Genomic DNA, 15,934 nt, shown 5'->3' on the forward strand with positions numbered 1-15,934 from the left:
AGAAATCATAAATGTTCAGATACGAAAAGCGAATATGTTATCAGGCAATTGCTAAGCGGTAATTATTTACCCATTATTGAACCGATGATTATTCAACGCAATAACGACAAAAACGATTACAGTACAACATTTGATCGATTTGCATCATGATTTAACGCGCGAAATCGTATTTGAGATAACAATTGCACGAGATTATTCTACCCACCCTTGCGCAGTATAGTATAAATGGACCGATATGATGAATCATTTTCTACCACACGTTCGTGCGTGTTTTTCAATTAAACAGACTATCGCTTGTTTCAATTTTAATCATTCGTATTGCTATATGATTTAATGTTATGGAGTATAATACAAGATGGATTTCTCAACGTGGCCACTTTGAATAATTAGTACATAAATTATTTGACGTAAAGAAAAGAATGTTTCGTGCGATGTGAAAGGGCACGTAACTTGACGTAACTCAATCTTCTTTTGATATATTTTCTTCGATCTTTTTATATAATTTATATAATAGATAGATTCATAGTTATATTATAACTATTATAATATTATATAACTATTATAATATTATAACTATTATAATATTTTTTGAATATTTTACTTTTACTTTCTGATATACTTTACTCCAATTTCATTTTTCTATCGAATTCAATAATAAACAGCCATTTCATTAATTTTTAGGTTATCTACGATAGAATTTCAAGTTCCAAAAATTCTATATTCAAACGAGAACATCATTCTAAATGCATTCAAAATATAATATTAACAATTTAATATGAAAGGAAATTATAAGAAAATTCAATTTTGAAGAGTAATTTCGAAAAATCTACATGTCATATCAAACTTGCATAATATCAAGTGACATATAATTTGATATAAATAATTCTTTTGACATGGATAAAAATCATACGAAAAGTCAACCTCATTTTTAAATGGAATGTTAAGAATTTTATGTAAAATAAATTATTCCTCCTTGCAGTTGATCTTTGATAATCTTGAATTGTATTCAACAATTATTTTTACTAGATAACGTTCTAAAAAATTTATACAAACTCTACACGTAAATTATTTTTCAAAATTTAATCAGACATATTTTTTCCTGTTACCAATAACAGATATTCAAATGTATAATCGATTATCTACAATTTTATATACTTTTGACAAAATACAAACAGCTAAATACCGAGCATGAAGTTCTAAACGTTCTTTTATTAACAAATTATTCAAACATTTAAGCGAACTAAACAGCCAACCAAAGGATCAACGTAAATACCCACTTCGTTTCCTTTTTTTACTCTCATCCACGAATGTAAACCGAATAATCGAGAAACTACTACAAAAAAAAAAAAAAAAAAAAAAAGAAATAAACAGACAGAATATCCCGACGCAAGTCCATTCACATATTAATTTCCTGTTTCGATGGAACGCCATTCGATTTCGATTCCCATTAAAATCTCGTGCACCTTCGCGAGAGTGTTTCGCGTGAAAGGAGCATAAATCGTGAAACTAAATGGACTTTTAGTGGGCATGTGTTTCAACGCCATTTCTATATCGATATTCGTTTCACTGGATGGAATTTATGATTGCTTCGAAATCATTAAAATTAAATTAAGCAACACACGGCGGAATACACTCTCGTTGGGATTCGGTTGAACGGACATTAATAATAGAAAAAGTTCGAATTTGTCGATGATTTGTTTCATCCGACTTAGTTCTCGAGTTTCTATATGATCTATGATGGTTTCTTAACGATGATCGATTTCTTGTCGATTCCATTTCTATTGGTTCGATTCCTGTCGATCTCATTATTATTGATTCGATTTCTATCGATTCGACCCTATTGACTTGATCCTTGATTCGACTTTTATCGATTTGACCCTTACGAGGTGAAGGCGCGTGGTCCAGAATTTATTTGCATTAATGATGCAATTGTAAGGTAAACGTTGGATGGATGAAAATAATTATTGAATATTAGAATTATTATTTTTTCATTATCACTTTCAACTTGCTTTTATTAGCTACAGGATTTTAATAGTGACAACTATTGACAATGGATTTGTAAAAATTTCCATATTATATTTGAGAATCTGATAATCAATGTTTAATTATTATTATTGGGATAATATTGATTACGTTTTGCAAAATGAATAATTTATTTATTTTAATTTTGTTTAATTAAATGTAATTGAATTAAATGTACATTAAATATATCATTATAGCAAGTAGTAGTGAGCATTTCTTGAATTTCATTTTGTTAGAAATGCCATATTTTATTTTTAAAAATTTCAGTTTTTAAGCATATAAACTTTTCTTTTTTACTTTCAGTTTTAATTGGAGATATTTTTCAGGAAATATCACTAAACTAAATTCTAATATCACTAAATAAACTAATATTAAAAAAAATATTAATATTAATTTAATATTAATATTAAAAAAAGGATTTAACTAAAAGTTAATTTAATTATTTTTGCAATTTACTATTCCTAATTATTGCGTAATAACATTGTGTATATTATCTAAACAAAAACTGAGAATCAAGTCAAGAACATTGTGTACGAGAATGAAATGATTCATAAAAAACTTTCTCGAAAAGTCCTGGAATGAAGTAACAATTCTGATTACGGTATAAAAGTTTTAACAAAAATTTTAGAAATTTTTTTCAAAAAGATTTATCACTAAAAGTTTTTGCGAATCTCATAAAGGATGTTTGTTTGTAAAAAAAAAACAATTTATTATGAAAGTTAAAAAAATGTTTCTTCTTGTACATACATAAATATTTATGATTCTTTATTATTATAAAATTAAAATTGCGATATTTCAATTTATTGCATTTTATCTTAATCACATTATAATTAAAGAAGGAAATCAATAACGAAGAATCAAAGACAGCTACTAAATTATATAAGTTTTTTTTAATTGTGTTGCGTTTCAATATAATTTATTCTTGACAAGTTCTTTTTTGAAATATTTATGATTGAAATGTAACGATAAATTAATATATATAAATAAATAATACATAACAATAATAATAATAAATTCAATCTTAAGATTCTTTCTTTTAATTAGCTAGTGCCTATCATTTTTTATGAAGGAAAAGATATTTAACACACATCCTTTGAGAGAAGAAACTTGATTATTACATGATTATAATCGCGAAATTTAATCTTATTAATATTACATTAATTCGATGAATATTTATTTTAAAGAAACGAAATAATTATTAATTCATGTTGAAAAATAAATATGTTGATTCGTCACTTGAATTGCCAATATTAGAATATTACATATTAATCATCCATTGATAGCTAATTTTCTCTTCAAATACGAACGATTCATTCCGTTTTAGAACGGAATAGAAGGTGTGTGGACAAAGTGACCTTGGTTCTCGTTACGTAAGCCTCCTCTTTTTTCTCTCTCTCTTAATATCATCGTAATAACTCGCAAATGGAAGACATCGCATAAATGAAAACTATGTAGATCCATGTCACGAATAATCGTGATGTAACGTTAATTATGCGCTTTCTTACACTCATTGCGAAAGGGATGCGTGTACAACCTCTAACGTGTTCTCTATTTTTTGTACGGTGACAATAATTTTATATTTTTATAAAAATACGTTCTTTAATATCCAATTGTTCCAATATTAAAAAAAAAAAAAAACGAAAATCTAAAGCAATACGAGATCACAGGATCCATTTTGACAAAGTGATCCTAGAGATCATTGGATTTATTTCTTCGTTTTTACTAACCAGAATTATATTACATTGTTTTTATATTTGCTACCAATTATTAGTTATTAATGAAAATTTAATTATTAATGAAAATTATTAATGAAATTAATTAAATTATTAATGAAAATATTGTTATAATAATATTTTAAAAAACAATTCTATTAAAATATTGAACGTTATACCAAAAAATATATTTCTGATAAAGATCCTAGGGACTCTAGAGAATCTTAGGGATCACCAAATACGAAATTACTATTAGTATTATAATATATATATTCGACACGAATCGTTATATATTAATGAAATAAAATTCTTTAATTATAGAAAATTTCTAGAATAATGTATTTTCTTCTTGGAAAGAACTAAATATCAACTGATGAAACTATTCGTTTTTCTTCCATCAAAAATAACTTCATTTTGTTAAAATAGTGGAAGTAAAGTTCTCTGCTGAACTTTCTAAAAACAGAATTAGACACGGTATTCTGGGACTTAAGAATGATTAAGAGAAGACCTTACAAGCACTAAAAACTAATTTTCGCGCATAATATCGAGGATTGCCTCGGCGATGAACATTCTAGGTAGTCTTACTAACGAGTCTATAATCAGATAAAACACACTCTCATTTTCTTTATTATCTTCTTTCTCTCGTTCGTTATTATTACAATCTCATAAATTAATTTTTATCTAAATATTTAAATATTTTAATATAAAGAGACAAAAAAAAAATTATATTTTTACACTTGTTCTTAAAATATAGATTACATTTATAATTTTATATTTTAAATTGCTTTGTATGAATTTCTTCTATTAATATAATTATAAGAAAGATTCTTAAATGGAATTATATTGGTATTGAATTTGCTAAACGAATCACTTGAAAATCAAACTTTATTTTTTGAAGAATTAATCAAATTAAATATTATTATAATTAATCTTCTGGAATTGATCAGTTTAGTTTGATGATACTATTTATTATTATTATTACACGCCTGTATGAATATCACGAGGGAATCTATTTATCAATAATGGGTCATGATCCATCTATCCTATTTTCGTCGACAGCACATAATTTTCGTTTAATGAAATAATTCGTAACAGAAACGTTTGCAATTGAACGTTTTGTCACAGTTTGATTAATTTTATTTCTGTATTAATAATTTTGTTATATGTCATTTATATATTAATAATTTTTAATTCTATATTTGTTTATATGAACATATATATATATGCACAATTTCAATTTCGAAGTAAAAACAATTCATATCACGATTTAAAAATGAAATAACATATCCATGTAGAGAAATATGTAATATGATTAAATTGTCAGGACTTCAAATCCAATTTGTTCATTTATCGACTAATTGATCCTTAAATTGAGTTATAAATATTTTATTTAATTAATACAGATTTTTTCATCGTTATATGTATCGTATATTAGAAGATTCGATTTACTAGATTTTTTAAAAAATATTTTCAACAATCATTGTTCGACAAACGTTTGATATAAATAAAAATTAAAAGATTCAATATATGTATCTAATAAAAAACTATATATATATATGTACTTGTTTTTTATACAAAAAATACAAAAATTTTTATGTATATATATTTCAATTTAAAGTTACTTTAATTCTTCATAATCTGACCAATTATTATTCTTAATACAACTTACATTAAAATACTGTTATGAATTAAATATTCATAGAACCCAGATGAAATTTCATACTTCTTTGAAATCTTTTGACGTGTTACAACTCGGATAACTATACGGAAACACCACGTTCAATTTCACATCAAAGACGCACACGTTCCATCGTATGCACAAAATAACATTAACGTGATTCAATATTCAAAGAATTATCAACAACGAAAAAAAACTTGGCAATTTTAATCATTACACATTTTGCACGATAAAAGTCAAATCTTCGTAAGGTTCAAAACTTCTTAATCGAAAAGAAACGGAGAGAAGATTTTTCGATAAAAAATTATTTTTTCAAAACCGAATATTAACCGAATATTCTCGATCCACATTTCTGAACATAACCCCAATCTTTTCTGCCCACCCCCAGATCTTCGAAATTACAATTTTATATTTGCTATCGTGACACTCACCGAACAGTCGTTGACGTAACAGAAGTCGCCGGAAGCTGACGTCGGTACCCAAAGATGTTCTCCATTAAGCGCACCAGTACCCCAATCGGGCGTTGATCGGGGTTCACGGTGACCACCACTCGTTCCACCCTCCTCTCTCCCTCTGAAACGTGCAAGACACTCGATTACGAAGTGACACTTCGATATGCCTCGGTGTGCTGTTGCAGTTGACGTTAATTCCTCTACAGAAATTCCATTATGACGCGGACAATGAGTGTACGTTAAGAATGGATTTGGATAAAAAAAGATAATAGCGATTCTCGTAGGAACCTCGAATTTACATCGATGAAAGATACGGATACGCGGAATTGCATCGTATTTTGGGATAAGATTTGTTCATCGTTCTACGGAGGAATTAACGTAACAAACTGCACAGTTGACCTGTCATAACACATCGATTCGAGTCACAACGGTTAGACGACACTGAAGTAAGCGGGTTTTTATCGATTTCATCATGCTTATCATACAGAGCGACGATTCTGTCTTATTAGGCTTATGATTGCGATTAATATTGCTTTTCTAATTAAAATATATATACGTGTGTATTTGGCTTTATTTTTCCAACTTTTTTTTTTTTTTTTTTTTTGAGACACGATTTCCTTTTTTGTAATTAATTAAATACACGCGAGCGATCCTTATCACACGTAAAAATGCTTTTTTTTAATTAATATATAATAAATGAGTATAATATACATTTTGCTTTCTGAATTAAAGACTTAGAGAAATAAAATATTAAAAATTTGTAACGAATATAAAATATTTTATTTTATATGATATACTTTAATATCTTTCGAATATTTAATAAAAATGGCAACTTTCTATTTTTTAACTTTTTTTGAGATCTGGTTGGAAATTAAATTATATGAATATTAATTGTATATGTGTCGAGTGAAAAAGCATTTTAACATGAAATTTGTTTGATGAAGAACGATAAATTTGAATGAAATTTTTTCGAATCCATCACGTATCTTCCTTTATAAAATAAAATAACATTATATAGTCTCATTATTTCTTTTCTCATTTATCAATTGATTTCCAATCCTTCAAAAGCGAAAACTTTATTTCTACTTATATTTAAAATAACTTAATTTAACATTCAAAAAACAAATATTCTATGATTTATTTTTACATAATTTTTTCAATTATCCCATACCTTTATAAAATATTTAAATAACTGCCCATTCTTTACATCGTTCATATCTAAAGTAAACAAAATTTTTTTTCTTCGTGGTAAAATGATTAAATTTGAAAACATAACCAAATGATCATCCAAATATGATGTATAACATAATGTAATTATATTATAATAAATAAATGTTATAAATATGACAATAGAAACCTGATAGGAAATAAATAAAAATTCCAAATTCGATTCGCCATTTTCTTCACACACTTTTTTTAAATTTACAATCCGTTTGTACGATAGAATTTCCATTATTCGAATACTTTAAATTGCACACTATCTTTACTCATAACAAATACAAACATGTAACAGTAAATAAAATTTAATTTGAAATTGACGTTAGACATATTCACATAGTATTCACTTGTAAACAATATATTGAAATTATTGAAAAATTATTGAAGGAAATCGAAAATATTGAAGAAATTAGAAAGCGATGGATCTTTTATAAAATTGATAAAAATAATATTGGAAAATCAATTAAATTATTGGCATTAAAAGAAAGAAAAATAAAAAATTAATCATAAGATGCACATTCCTTTATACAAAGTGCTCCATAATAAATGATGCAAGTGAGATTAGAGAGATTCTATGCTTTGATATAATAATAACATAAAAATATAGAATATAATTTTTTCATAAGCTTTATTTTCGATTTTAGATTATTATTTCGACTAAGTTTGAAGATTTTTCAAATACAAGTGAAATTAATTAATTTTTTAATATAAATGTACTATTTAATATAAATGTAACAAGTGATTATTCTACATGCGAACATGTGTTTAAATCCTGGTTTAAAAAAAATATTAAATCAAAGATGAATTTTCCAATTTTTAAAGAAAAAAAAAAAACAAATTCCTATCCTATAAAAATTAACTAATTTCATTTATACAATTTTCAAATTTTTTAATTTACTCGAAAACGAAATTTCTCGATCAATTTCATTATTGATTTTCCTCCATTATTAATTTCGAACCTTTCTCTGCTTTCATTTGTATCATAAATCATTGCATATATATATTATTAAAAATATTTGTTAAATAAATAACCTAATTTCATAATACAAACTGTCCTTCACATCCGAATTCTTATATCAAGAATCCCATTATCCGAAATAACTTAACCTAACCTTATCCGAAAGATTTTGTTTCTTTATTAGTTCAGATAATGGACGGTCTACTGTATAAACAACAAGAGCGAATTTCGAAATTAACCTATATATTTTTTCTTGCTCGACAAGACATAACCTAACCTAACCTAACTTATCTTCTCTCTCTCTCTCTCTCTCTCTCTCTCTCTCTCTCTCTCTCTCTGTTGGTTCGAATATTGAACGTTCTATAAACAACAGAAGCGAATTTCGAAATCAACCGATATTAACTCTTCCTTGCTCGACGATACGACGCGTCTTCGACGTACGACATGTTCGACATGAAACGATACATCAAAAAAAAAAAAAAAAAAAAAAAAAAAAAAAAGAAGCGGTTAATACCGTGTCGTTGGCAGTGGTGAAAAATTGAAGGACAGTTTAATGTTTCAGAGGCACGACCCTTAGCATAATGCGCGTCACAGCGTGCAACTTTAATGATTAAAAGTCACCCTCGGATTCCGCGTTTCCTTTTTTTTTTTTTTTTGGAAACGATTATGTGTAAAAATTTTAGGCCGTGTTCGCGCAAAGCCGTCTCTCGTGCAGAGTTGCTTTCTGCATAATTAGTCCGCGGAAATTGCCGGATATCTGGGTCAAACAGAACGGGACAGAAAGATGGGAGCGCGAAATGACGTAGTTTCACCCCCTTCTCCCCCTTCCCTTCCTCTCCTCCTCCTCTTTCGTGAATTGTAGGTATAGATATCTGCTGCGTATCGAATCCTTTTGAATGTGAAAAATCGAAATGTTTTCGAGAAATGTGGAGGTCTCGTTTATACGTCACACGAGAGGAAATTACTCGTTCGATCGTGTCCGATTGATATACTCCACCGTATCCTTTGGTATTTGCATCTCTTTGTGGGATCAAAGAGAGAGAGAAAGAGAGAGAGGAGGGTGCAATGACGTTTTTCTTGTTCGTTTTCGTCGAGAGTTTTGCTGTCGTTTGATTCGCATGGAAGGATTAATCCTTGAACACAGATGTGGTGAATTTTTGTTCTACGAGAAACGGATCAAAGTGTACTTTTATCTTTCTTTCTTGTTATAATAGAATAAGAATGAATATTAACGATACTTCTTTCGAGAAGGAACGACAACCGACTTTATAATTTAATATTTATTAAACGAAGTTAATAAAAAATGGAACGGCTCTTCCATGAAAAACGTAACATAGACGTATGTCTATCTACAAAGATACGAATATAGAGTGTCAAGGTGGCTAAACATAGATTTAAAAATTTTTCTTTTTTTTCATATAGATAACGATGAGATTTTGTAGGAAAGTTTAAAACTTAACTTAAAGAAATTGTATTGATATTTAAATATTCAGTTTTCGTGATTAAAGATCAAGTTTTTTCATACTATCAGTAATTTTTATAAATTGTATTTTTAAGATATGTAAAAATAAAAATTCTCTAGAAATGGCAATAATACTTGAATTATACGCCTCATAATTATCTTAGTTAAATTTTCGATGTAAGGAAAAAGTATCTATATCTTGGAACGGAAGAGTTCTTTTGTACTTTCATCTTTAAGAACAATAGAATATATCAGTTTAGTCACATGTTACCTAGAATGAAATCATTCAACACTTATCTTTAAAAAAAAAATATGATAATAAGTAATAATTTTTATTATTTTATAAAGATTGGATTATTATAATTACAAGCTTAATTTAATAAATAAAATATAACGTTTTATTTTCATTTATATTGCTAATCTACAAAATATTTCAAAAATAAATTATATAATTATTTTATTTTTCTTTATTTTTTCTCAAAGCTTATAAAGGATAAAGCTCTAGAAGATATACTTGGTATTAAATTATGTATAATTCGTTATTCTATATTTGATATTCCTAATTTTTTCAAAAATTAGATTATATTTCTCGAGAATTTTTGAAAATTTTTAGATTTGTATTTATTAATTTAAAATAATATTGATAATATTTATTAAGAATGCAAGAAAACTTTAATTCAACACTTATTTGTATCTAATTTATTTAAATTTTGTTAAAATGAATAAGAACATTAAATATAAAAAAAGATATTGAATAATAAATTTATTTATGTAATACAAAACTTCTATAAATAAATCATTATTTTTTTTATTTTAAAATATAAAATTTTTTAAAAGGCACAAATATTAAAATATAAAATCAGACTAATTTATTTTCTTTTTTAAAAATCTCTAGTTATAGAAAAATTTTGTTTTGAATAGATGGATTGATTGTACACTAAATAAATGAGAATCATAAAAATTTTTCTAGATTTAAATTTTTCAAAAAACATTACAATTTCTCGAGAAATTTTCGATAAATGTTATCTATATTGTATTATTTCTATATATTTTTATATAATTTTTTTTAATTATTATTCATAAATATTCAACTAAATTAATACCAATATTACATTTTTATATTTTATATTTTTATATTGGATTATATTTTATTATCGAAAAATTTTAATTGTAAAGCTAATTTTTTTACTATTTTCACTGTTTTGCGTTTCCATCTTGCTGAAAAATTAAAACTTCATTATATATAATGAGTAATTTAAAATTATTTTTTAAGATATCTAAATGTTATTCCTTTTACATAATTTATTCAGTTTTTATTGAAGTATCAAGACATTTGTATGATTAATTTGTACGACAATTCTAATATGTAATGATCTGTCTTCAAATTTCATGATTTGTTTTACTTATGATCTACTACTATTAATAAGATCTACTAGAGAATTTTCCATTTAATTTAAATTTTAAATTATGTTTGTCTCATCAGATTATCATAGTTGTAATTATTCACAATTCATTTTTTATAAATATTAATATTAATATCTTTTCCTAATTTTATATTTTTATCAAAACGAACACGTTTGTTTTTTATAGTTTTGAACAAATATTTAAAAAAAAAATAAATTATCTATTCACTAGCTTTTATTTTTATTTCTTAAATCGTTGTTTTTGAATATTTTTGAACGAATATATCACAAAATGTTACGTACATTCCTATTAGAAATAATTAATAGTTTATTATTTGTCTAAAGCAAAAGCATATTTCTTTCTTATCTTAGCCATTATTATCTGACTCACATTATTTATAATTTCATGCACTTGTGATAATCATAAACAAATGATAACTTTATTTTTCTGCTTGTTGTAGAGTTTTATATTGAGTTTTACATTTCAAATTTGAAAGATTGAAGAAAATATAATAGAATTATATATTAAAAATATCTTATTTTTACATAATGATTAATTGTTTTATTCTTTCATTATCATTTGTTCTTTATACTTCTAATAATATATGTAAAATTGTAAAACATTCATATCAAATTTTTTTTCATATTAAATTTTTCATATTAAATTTTTTGTATATTGTTAATATAAAGGAAAAATATTACATTTTATTATTACTAAATTATTCAGCTTGTGTAATAATTCAATTGTTATGATTAAATGATTAAAATTATATATAAATTATATATAATTACAATTTTCATAAAACAATAGTTTTTTCTCATAATTGTATTTCCTTAATACATATTGAATTTTTTATTTGATAAAAATATTGTTGGAAATGTGACCAATGTTGGCGATTTTGCGATGAAAAATTGAGGGAATTGTTCCAATAATAACAGTTCATCCATTGTTCTTTCGTTCTTTCTGTTTTCTTCAGTTATTAAGCATTCTGTATGGAAATTTTATAAATAATTCATATTTGTTTTTCTCATGAAAATATACCAAAAACATTCGTTTATTTATTGTCTTATCCTATTATTTATTATTATTTCATATTTATTTCGTCATTATTAAATGTACACTATCAACCAAAAGTTTGGAATCATTTTTCCAATTATAATTTTTATCAAATTTTTATTTAATCAAATTTTGTATCAAAAATTTATATTAAATTTTTTATTATTTTTATAATTTTACTATTTTTTATAATTTTATTATTTTTATAATTTTACTATTAATTTAAAAAAAAATAATGCCATATATATCGAAAATAATTATAATTATTTTCACAGATTTTACACAAATATATTTTTTTTATTTTTATACTAGCAATTCTCTATACTAGAAAAATGATTAAAATGATTTCATTTTTAAATTTTTGAATTCGAAGCATATTTAGATTCTAAATTTTTGATCAATATAATGTATACAATATATTACAATCAGTCACAAAAATAATTAATAAGTGTTATGAAGATTGATAATTTCTTTTTATAATATAAAAAATCGAATATAAATTAAATCAATAGACGTTTATTAAGCTAATTATGATAAATTATTTCATATCAATTGTTCTGATTTTCGTGTAAAACGTAATAATCATAATATAACAATTTTGAAAATTGTTCGTTTCATTCATAAACAGCTTAATTAATTTTAATGAATCGTATAATCTTTTTATCAATAGAATATTAATAGAAGATAAAATCAATCTTTAAAGTTTTTAGAAATTATTTTTGTTTCTTAAATATAATATTCACAAGAGATAGAAGAAAATATTAAATTATAAAATAATCAAATTTTAATGTCTAATATTAACCTGTTGTAAAAAATATTTCTAATTGAAATTGTATACAGAGTATGAAAAAAATGGTAAAAATTTAAGAGTTTATTTAACTTTCAACGAAATTTTCCATAAAAATAAATTATTCTACTTTATACAAAAAATTTCATATTTTTCAAAATAAATGTAAAATTAAAATTTTCTTGTAAAATTATTAAGATTGAAGAATTATTATTATTAAGATGTGAATTTATTTCAATAGAAGATCATTTCGTAATCCCATAATCAAACCACTTCACATTAATCGAGAGATAAAAATAATTTGCAATTTGAATTTTGAAGTATTAAAATCACGATATATTTTATGCGATTTCACGATTGATTTTTAGCCCATTCTAATTTAAAGGATTAAAGAAAATTGAAAAAAATTTATCAACGAGAATTTAAACCAATTAAATATTAATCTCGATTAATACGATCGTTAATCGAATCCACGATGAATTTATAACTGGTCGAGTTTGAAAATGATTGAGGAGTGCGGCATAATTATTATCAGAACGATAGCAATTAGTAACGAAAACATGGGAACAGTTTTAATTAAGCTGTTTATGAATGAAACGAACAATTTTCAAAATTGTTATATTATGATTATTACGTTTTATACGAAAATCAGAACAATTGTTATGAAATAATTTATCATAATTAGCTTAATAAACGTCTATTGATTTAATTATTTTCAATGAATTGCAATAGAGAAAAGATATTTAACAATTATGAATATTTGAAATGCTGTTACGAGTAATTTTTATGCAAAAGAGAGCTTTCGTTTCGAAATGGAATTATTATTCTATTCAAAAAGGTCGTAGAATGATTCTTTTTGCGCCATCTTAGTTGTGACGAACCAATCCTGCGAGGAATGAAGTTTACAGTCTCATGTATAAACATTTTGCAAATCTACGATGAGTTTTTTTTGATCACTTTTCATTTTTTAAAAATATTTTTTTTTATCTTTTTAAAGATTAATCCATTAATACGAAATTTGTTGTGAAATTCATAAGAAAGAATTGTTACAAATTGTTGCAACCATTTACAAATGGATGAAAAAGACATCTGGACGTTGAAACCATAAAACAGACGAAACGAACAAAAGAAAGTTTCACGAGATTTCCACTACTGCATCGAGCAATAGAAATTTTGCTGGAACAAATATATATTCAGAAAGAGATATTATTGATTAAAAAAAAAAAAAAAATTGAAACGCTAAATTTCGTTGATTCTAGAAATTTTTTCCAATAAAATAATATATCATAATACATATAGTAGAAAATCCTTTGCATATATAAAGAATTTAATTTAAAAATAAATTATGACTGGTAATATGAGTAAATATCATCTCAACAATTGCTCTATTATCGACTTCAGTTTCTGCAATGTATTAATTAAACGCTTGTATTTTATCAAAATGCAAAATTATTATCTACGAAATATGTTTCTGCTCATTTTCTCATAAAAATCAAAAAATAAAATAATCACAAATAAGTTCAATCTTAATTTGATTTCCACAGAAAAATCAGTTTTTCTGCTTCATTTGTGAAACCATTAAATAAATTGGAATTATTAATTTCTAATAATCGATATCTCAATCTCTAGGATAATCTCAATCTTGATTGAAGATTGATTATAAGTAGGTAGAGTATAGTATACGTATATCTATTCTACAAGCATCTATGCAATCAAAGAAGGAATTATTAATTCAGTAATCACTATTCTACACGCTAAGTTCAGGAACTATTATCTATCTGTTATGAATCTACAGTATATAACCTATTATACCAAAATACATGTATCAAATTTATCAGCTATATCAAACATGATATCAATATAACAAGCTATATCAAATATAATAATTAAAAGTTATCTATTACAATTGCATATAATTATTCTATTTCAATTCTTTTCCAAGTTTTTGTAATTATTTATAAAATACCTTTATTCATCTTCTTTCCATTATCATTCAATTTACTTAAACAAACGTTATATCAAAAAAATTTACAGATCTGGAATTTCTTTTTTGATAATTCATTTTTATTATATGAATATGTGCACAATGCAGAGATTGAATCAATAATTATCTAAAATGTCAAGTAAAATTTATTTGCATTCGAATAAGCTCATCAGATGAAAACTATTTAATTTGTTATATATCATACTTTCAGAGATATAACGAATTTCTATTACAATAAATTATTTTCTTAGTTTTCTTTCCCCTTAACGTTAAAACGTATTTTTAAAAAGCTGGAATTTTTTCTTCTAATATTTCTTCTTCTTTCAAATAGCACAAAACAGAATTAGATAAATTTATAAATATGGCAATAATTAATACACTCTCGGTCACGATAAATTTGATTAGATTTTCGTTGTGGCGCGAGAATGATGAACCCACCAAAAAAAAAAAAAAAAAAAGAAAAACCAAAAACAAAGAAGACAAAGAAGAGCGCATAGTTGTACGGCATAAATTCTAAATATAACGAGACTCGGCTGCGGGACGATGCGCTGTGTAGAATTAGTCCTTTAATAATGAACGCTTTGCGGTCATTAAAGATTCACAAGCATCCCCTCGAGGATACGCGACCGTAATACCGAGCCTGAAAATTTCATTTACCAATAGACCCCTGTATGCCCATGCCTACACAGGTCTCCTTTAGAGACCTCTCAATATTCAAAAGTCGATCCTTGGCTGGAAGAAAAATTCCGTTCCCATTTATCAAATCTATCGTCCAGATCGAGGCGAAACATCGATCTTTATCAACAGGTTTTACTCGAGATATTTCGAACGAAGAATATGATATATCTTTCTTTGCAATTTATCATTTCGAATCGAAATATCGTTCCGCCATTTTTCGAGAGCGCGGGTGAAGGGATGATATATTCCGTTTTGGTATACACATCGAGAGCACAGAATGGATTAAAAAATTATATAGCGAATATTAAATTAATGCAAAAATTTATCGAATAATCATTCTCTCGAGACAAAATCAATTTTATTTGAGAGACTGGAATAACGAATAATTCGTGGGATAATTGCGTCGAAAGATTTAAATGGGATTCTATGCACGCGTAGAACATTAAAATTAATGAATATTGTGTAATAAAATTTGTGTCGTCGAAATGGAAATTTTCACTTTAAATTCTTCTTTCCCTATAAA

General features: G+C 25.3%; 1 protein-coding gene across 2 annotated transcripts in view; it reads right to left on the reverse strand.

The window, feature by feature from the left end:
* LOC122715432 (eye-specific diacylglycerol kinase) overlaps positions 1–15,934 on the reverse strand; it is a 64,942-nt gene that overhangs the window by 37,261 nt on the left and 11,747 nt on the right. For both annotated transcript variants that reach the window (XM_043937622.1, XM_043937623.1), the window contains exon 2: positions 5,844–5,985. In XM_043937622.1, coding sequence (XP_043793557.1) covers positions 5,844–5,985 — 142 coding nt within the window. The remainder of the gene's footprint in view (positions 1–5,843; positions 5,986–15,934) is intronic.

The sequence above is a fragment of the Apis laboriosa genome, unplaced genomic scaffold (assembly GCF_014066325.1).
Source record: "Apis laboriosa isolate Shangri-la unplaced genomic scaffold, ASM1406632v1 scaffold35_cov144, whole genome shotgun sequence".
Taxonomy (NCBI): Eukaryota; Metazoa; Arthropoda; class Insecta; order Hymenoptera; family Apidae; genus Apis; species Apis laboriosa.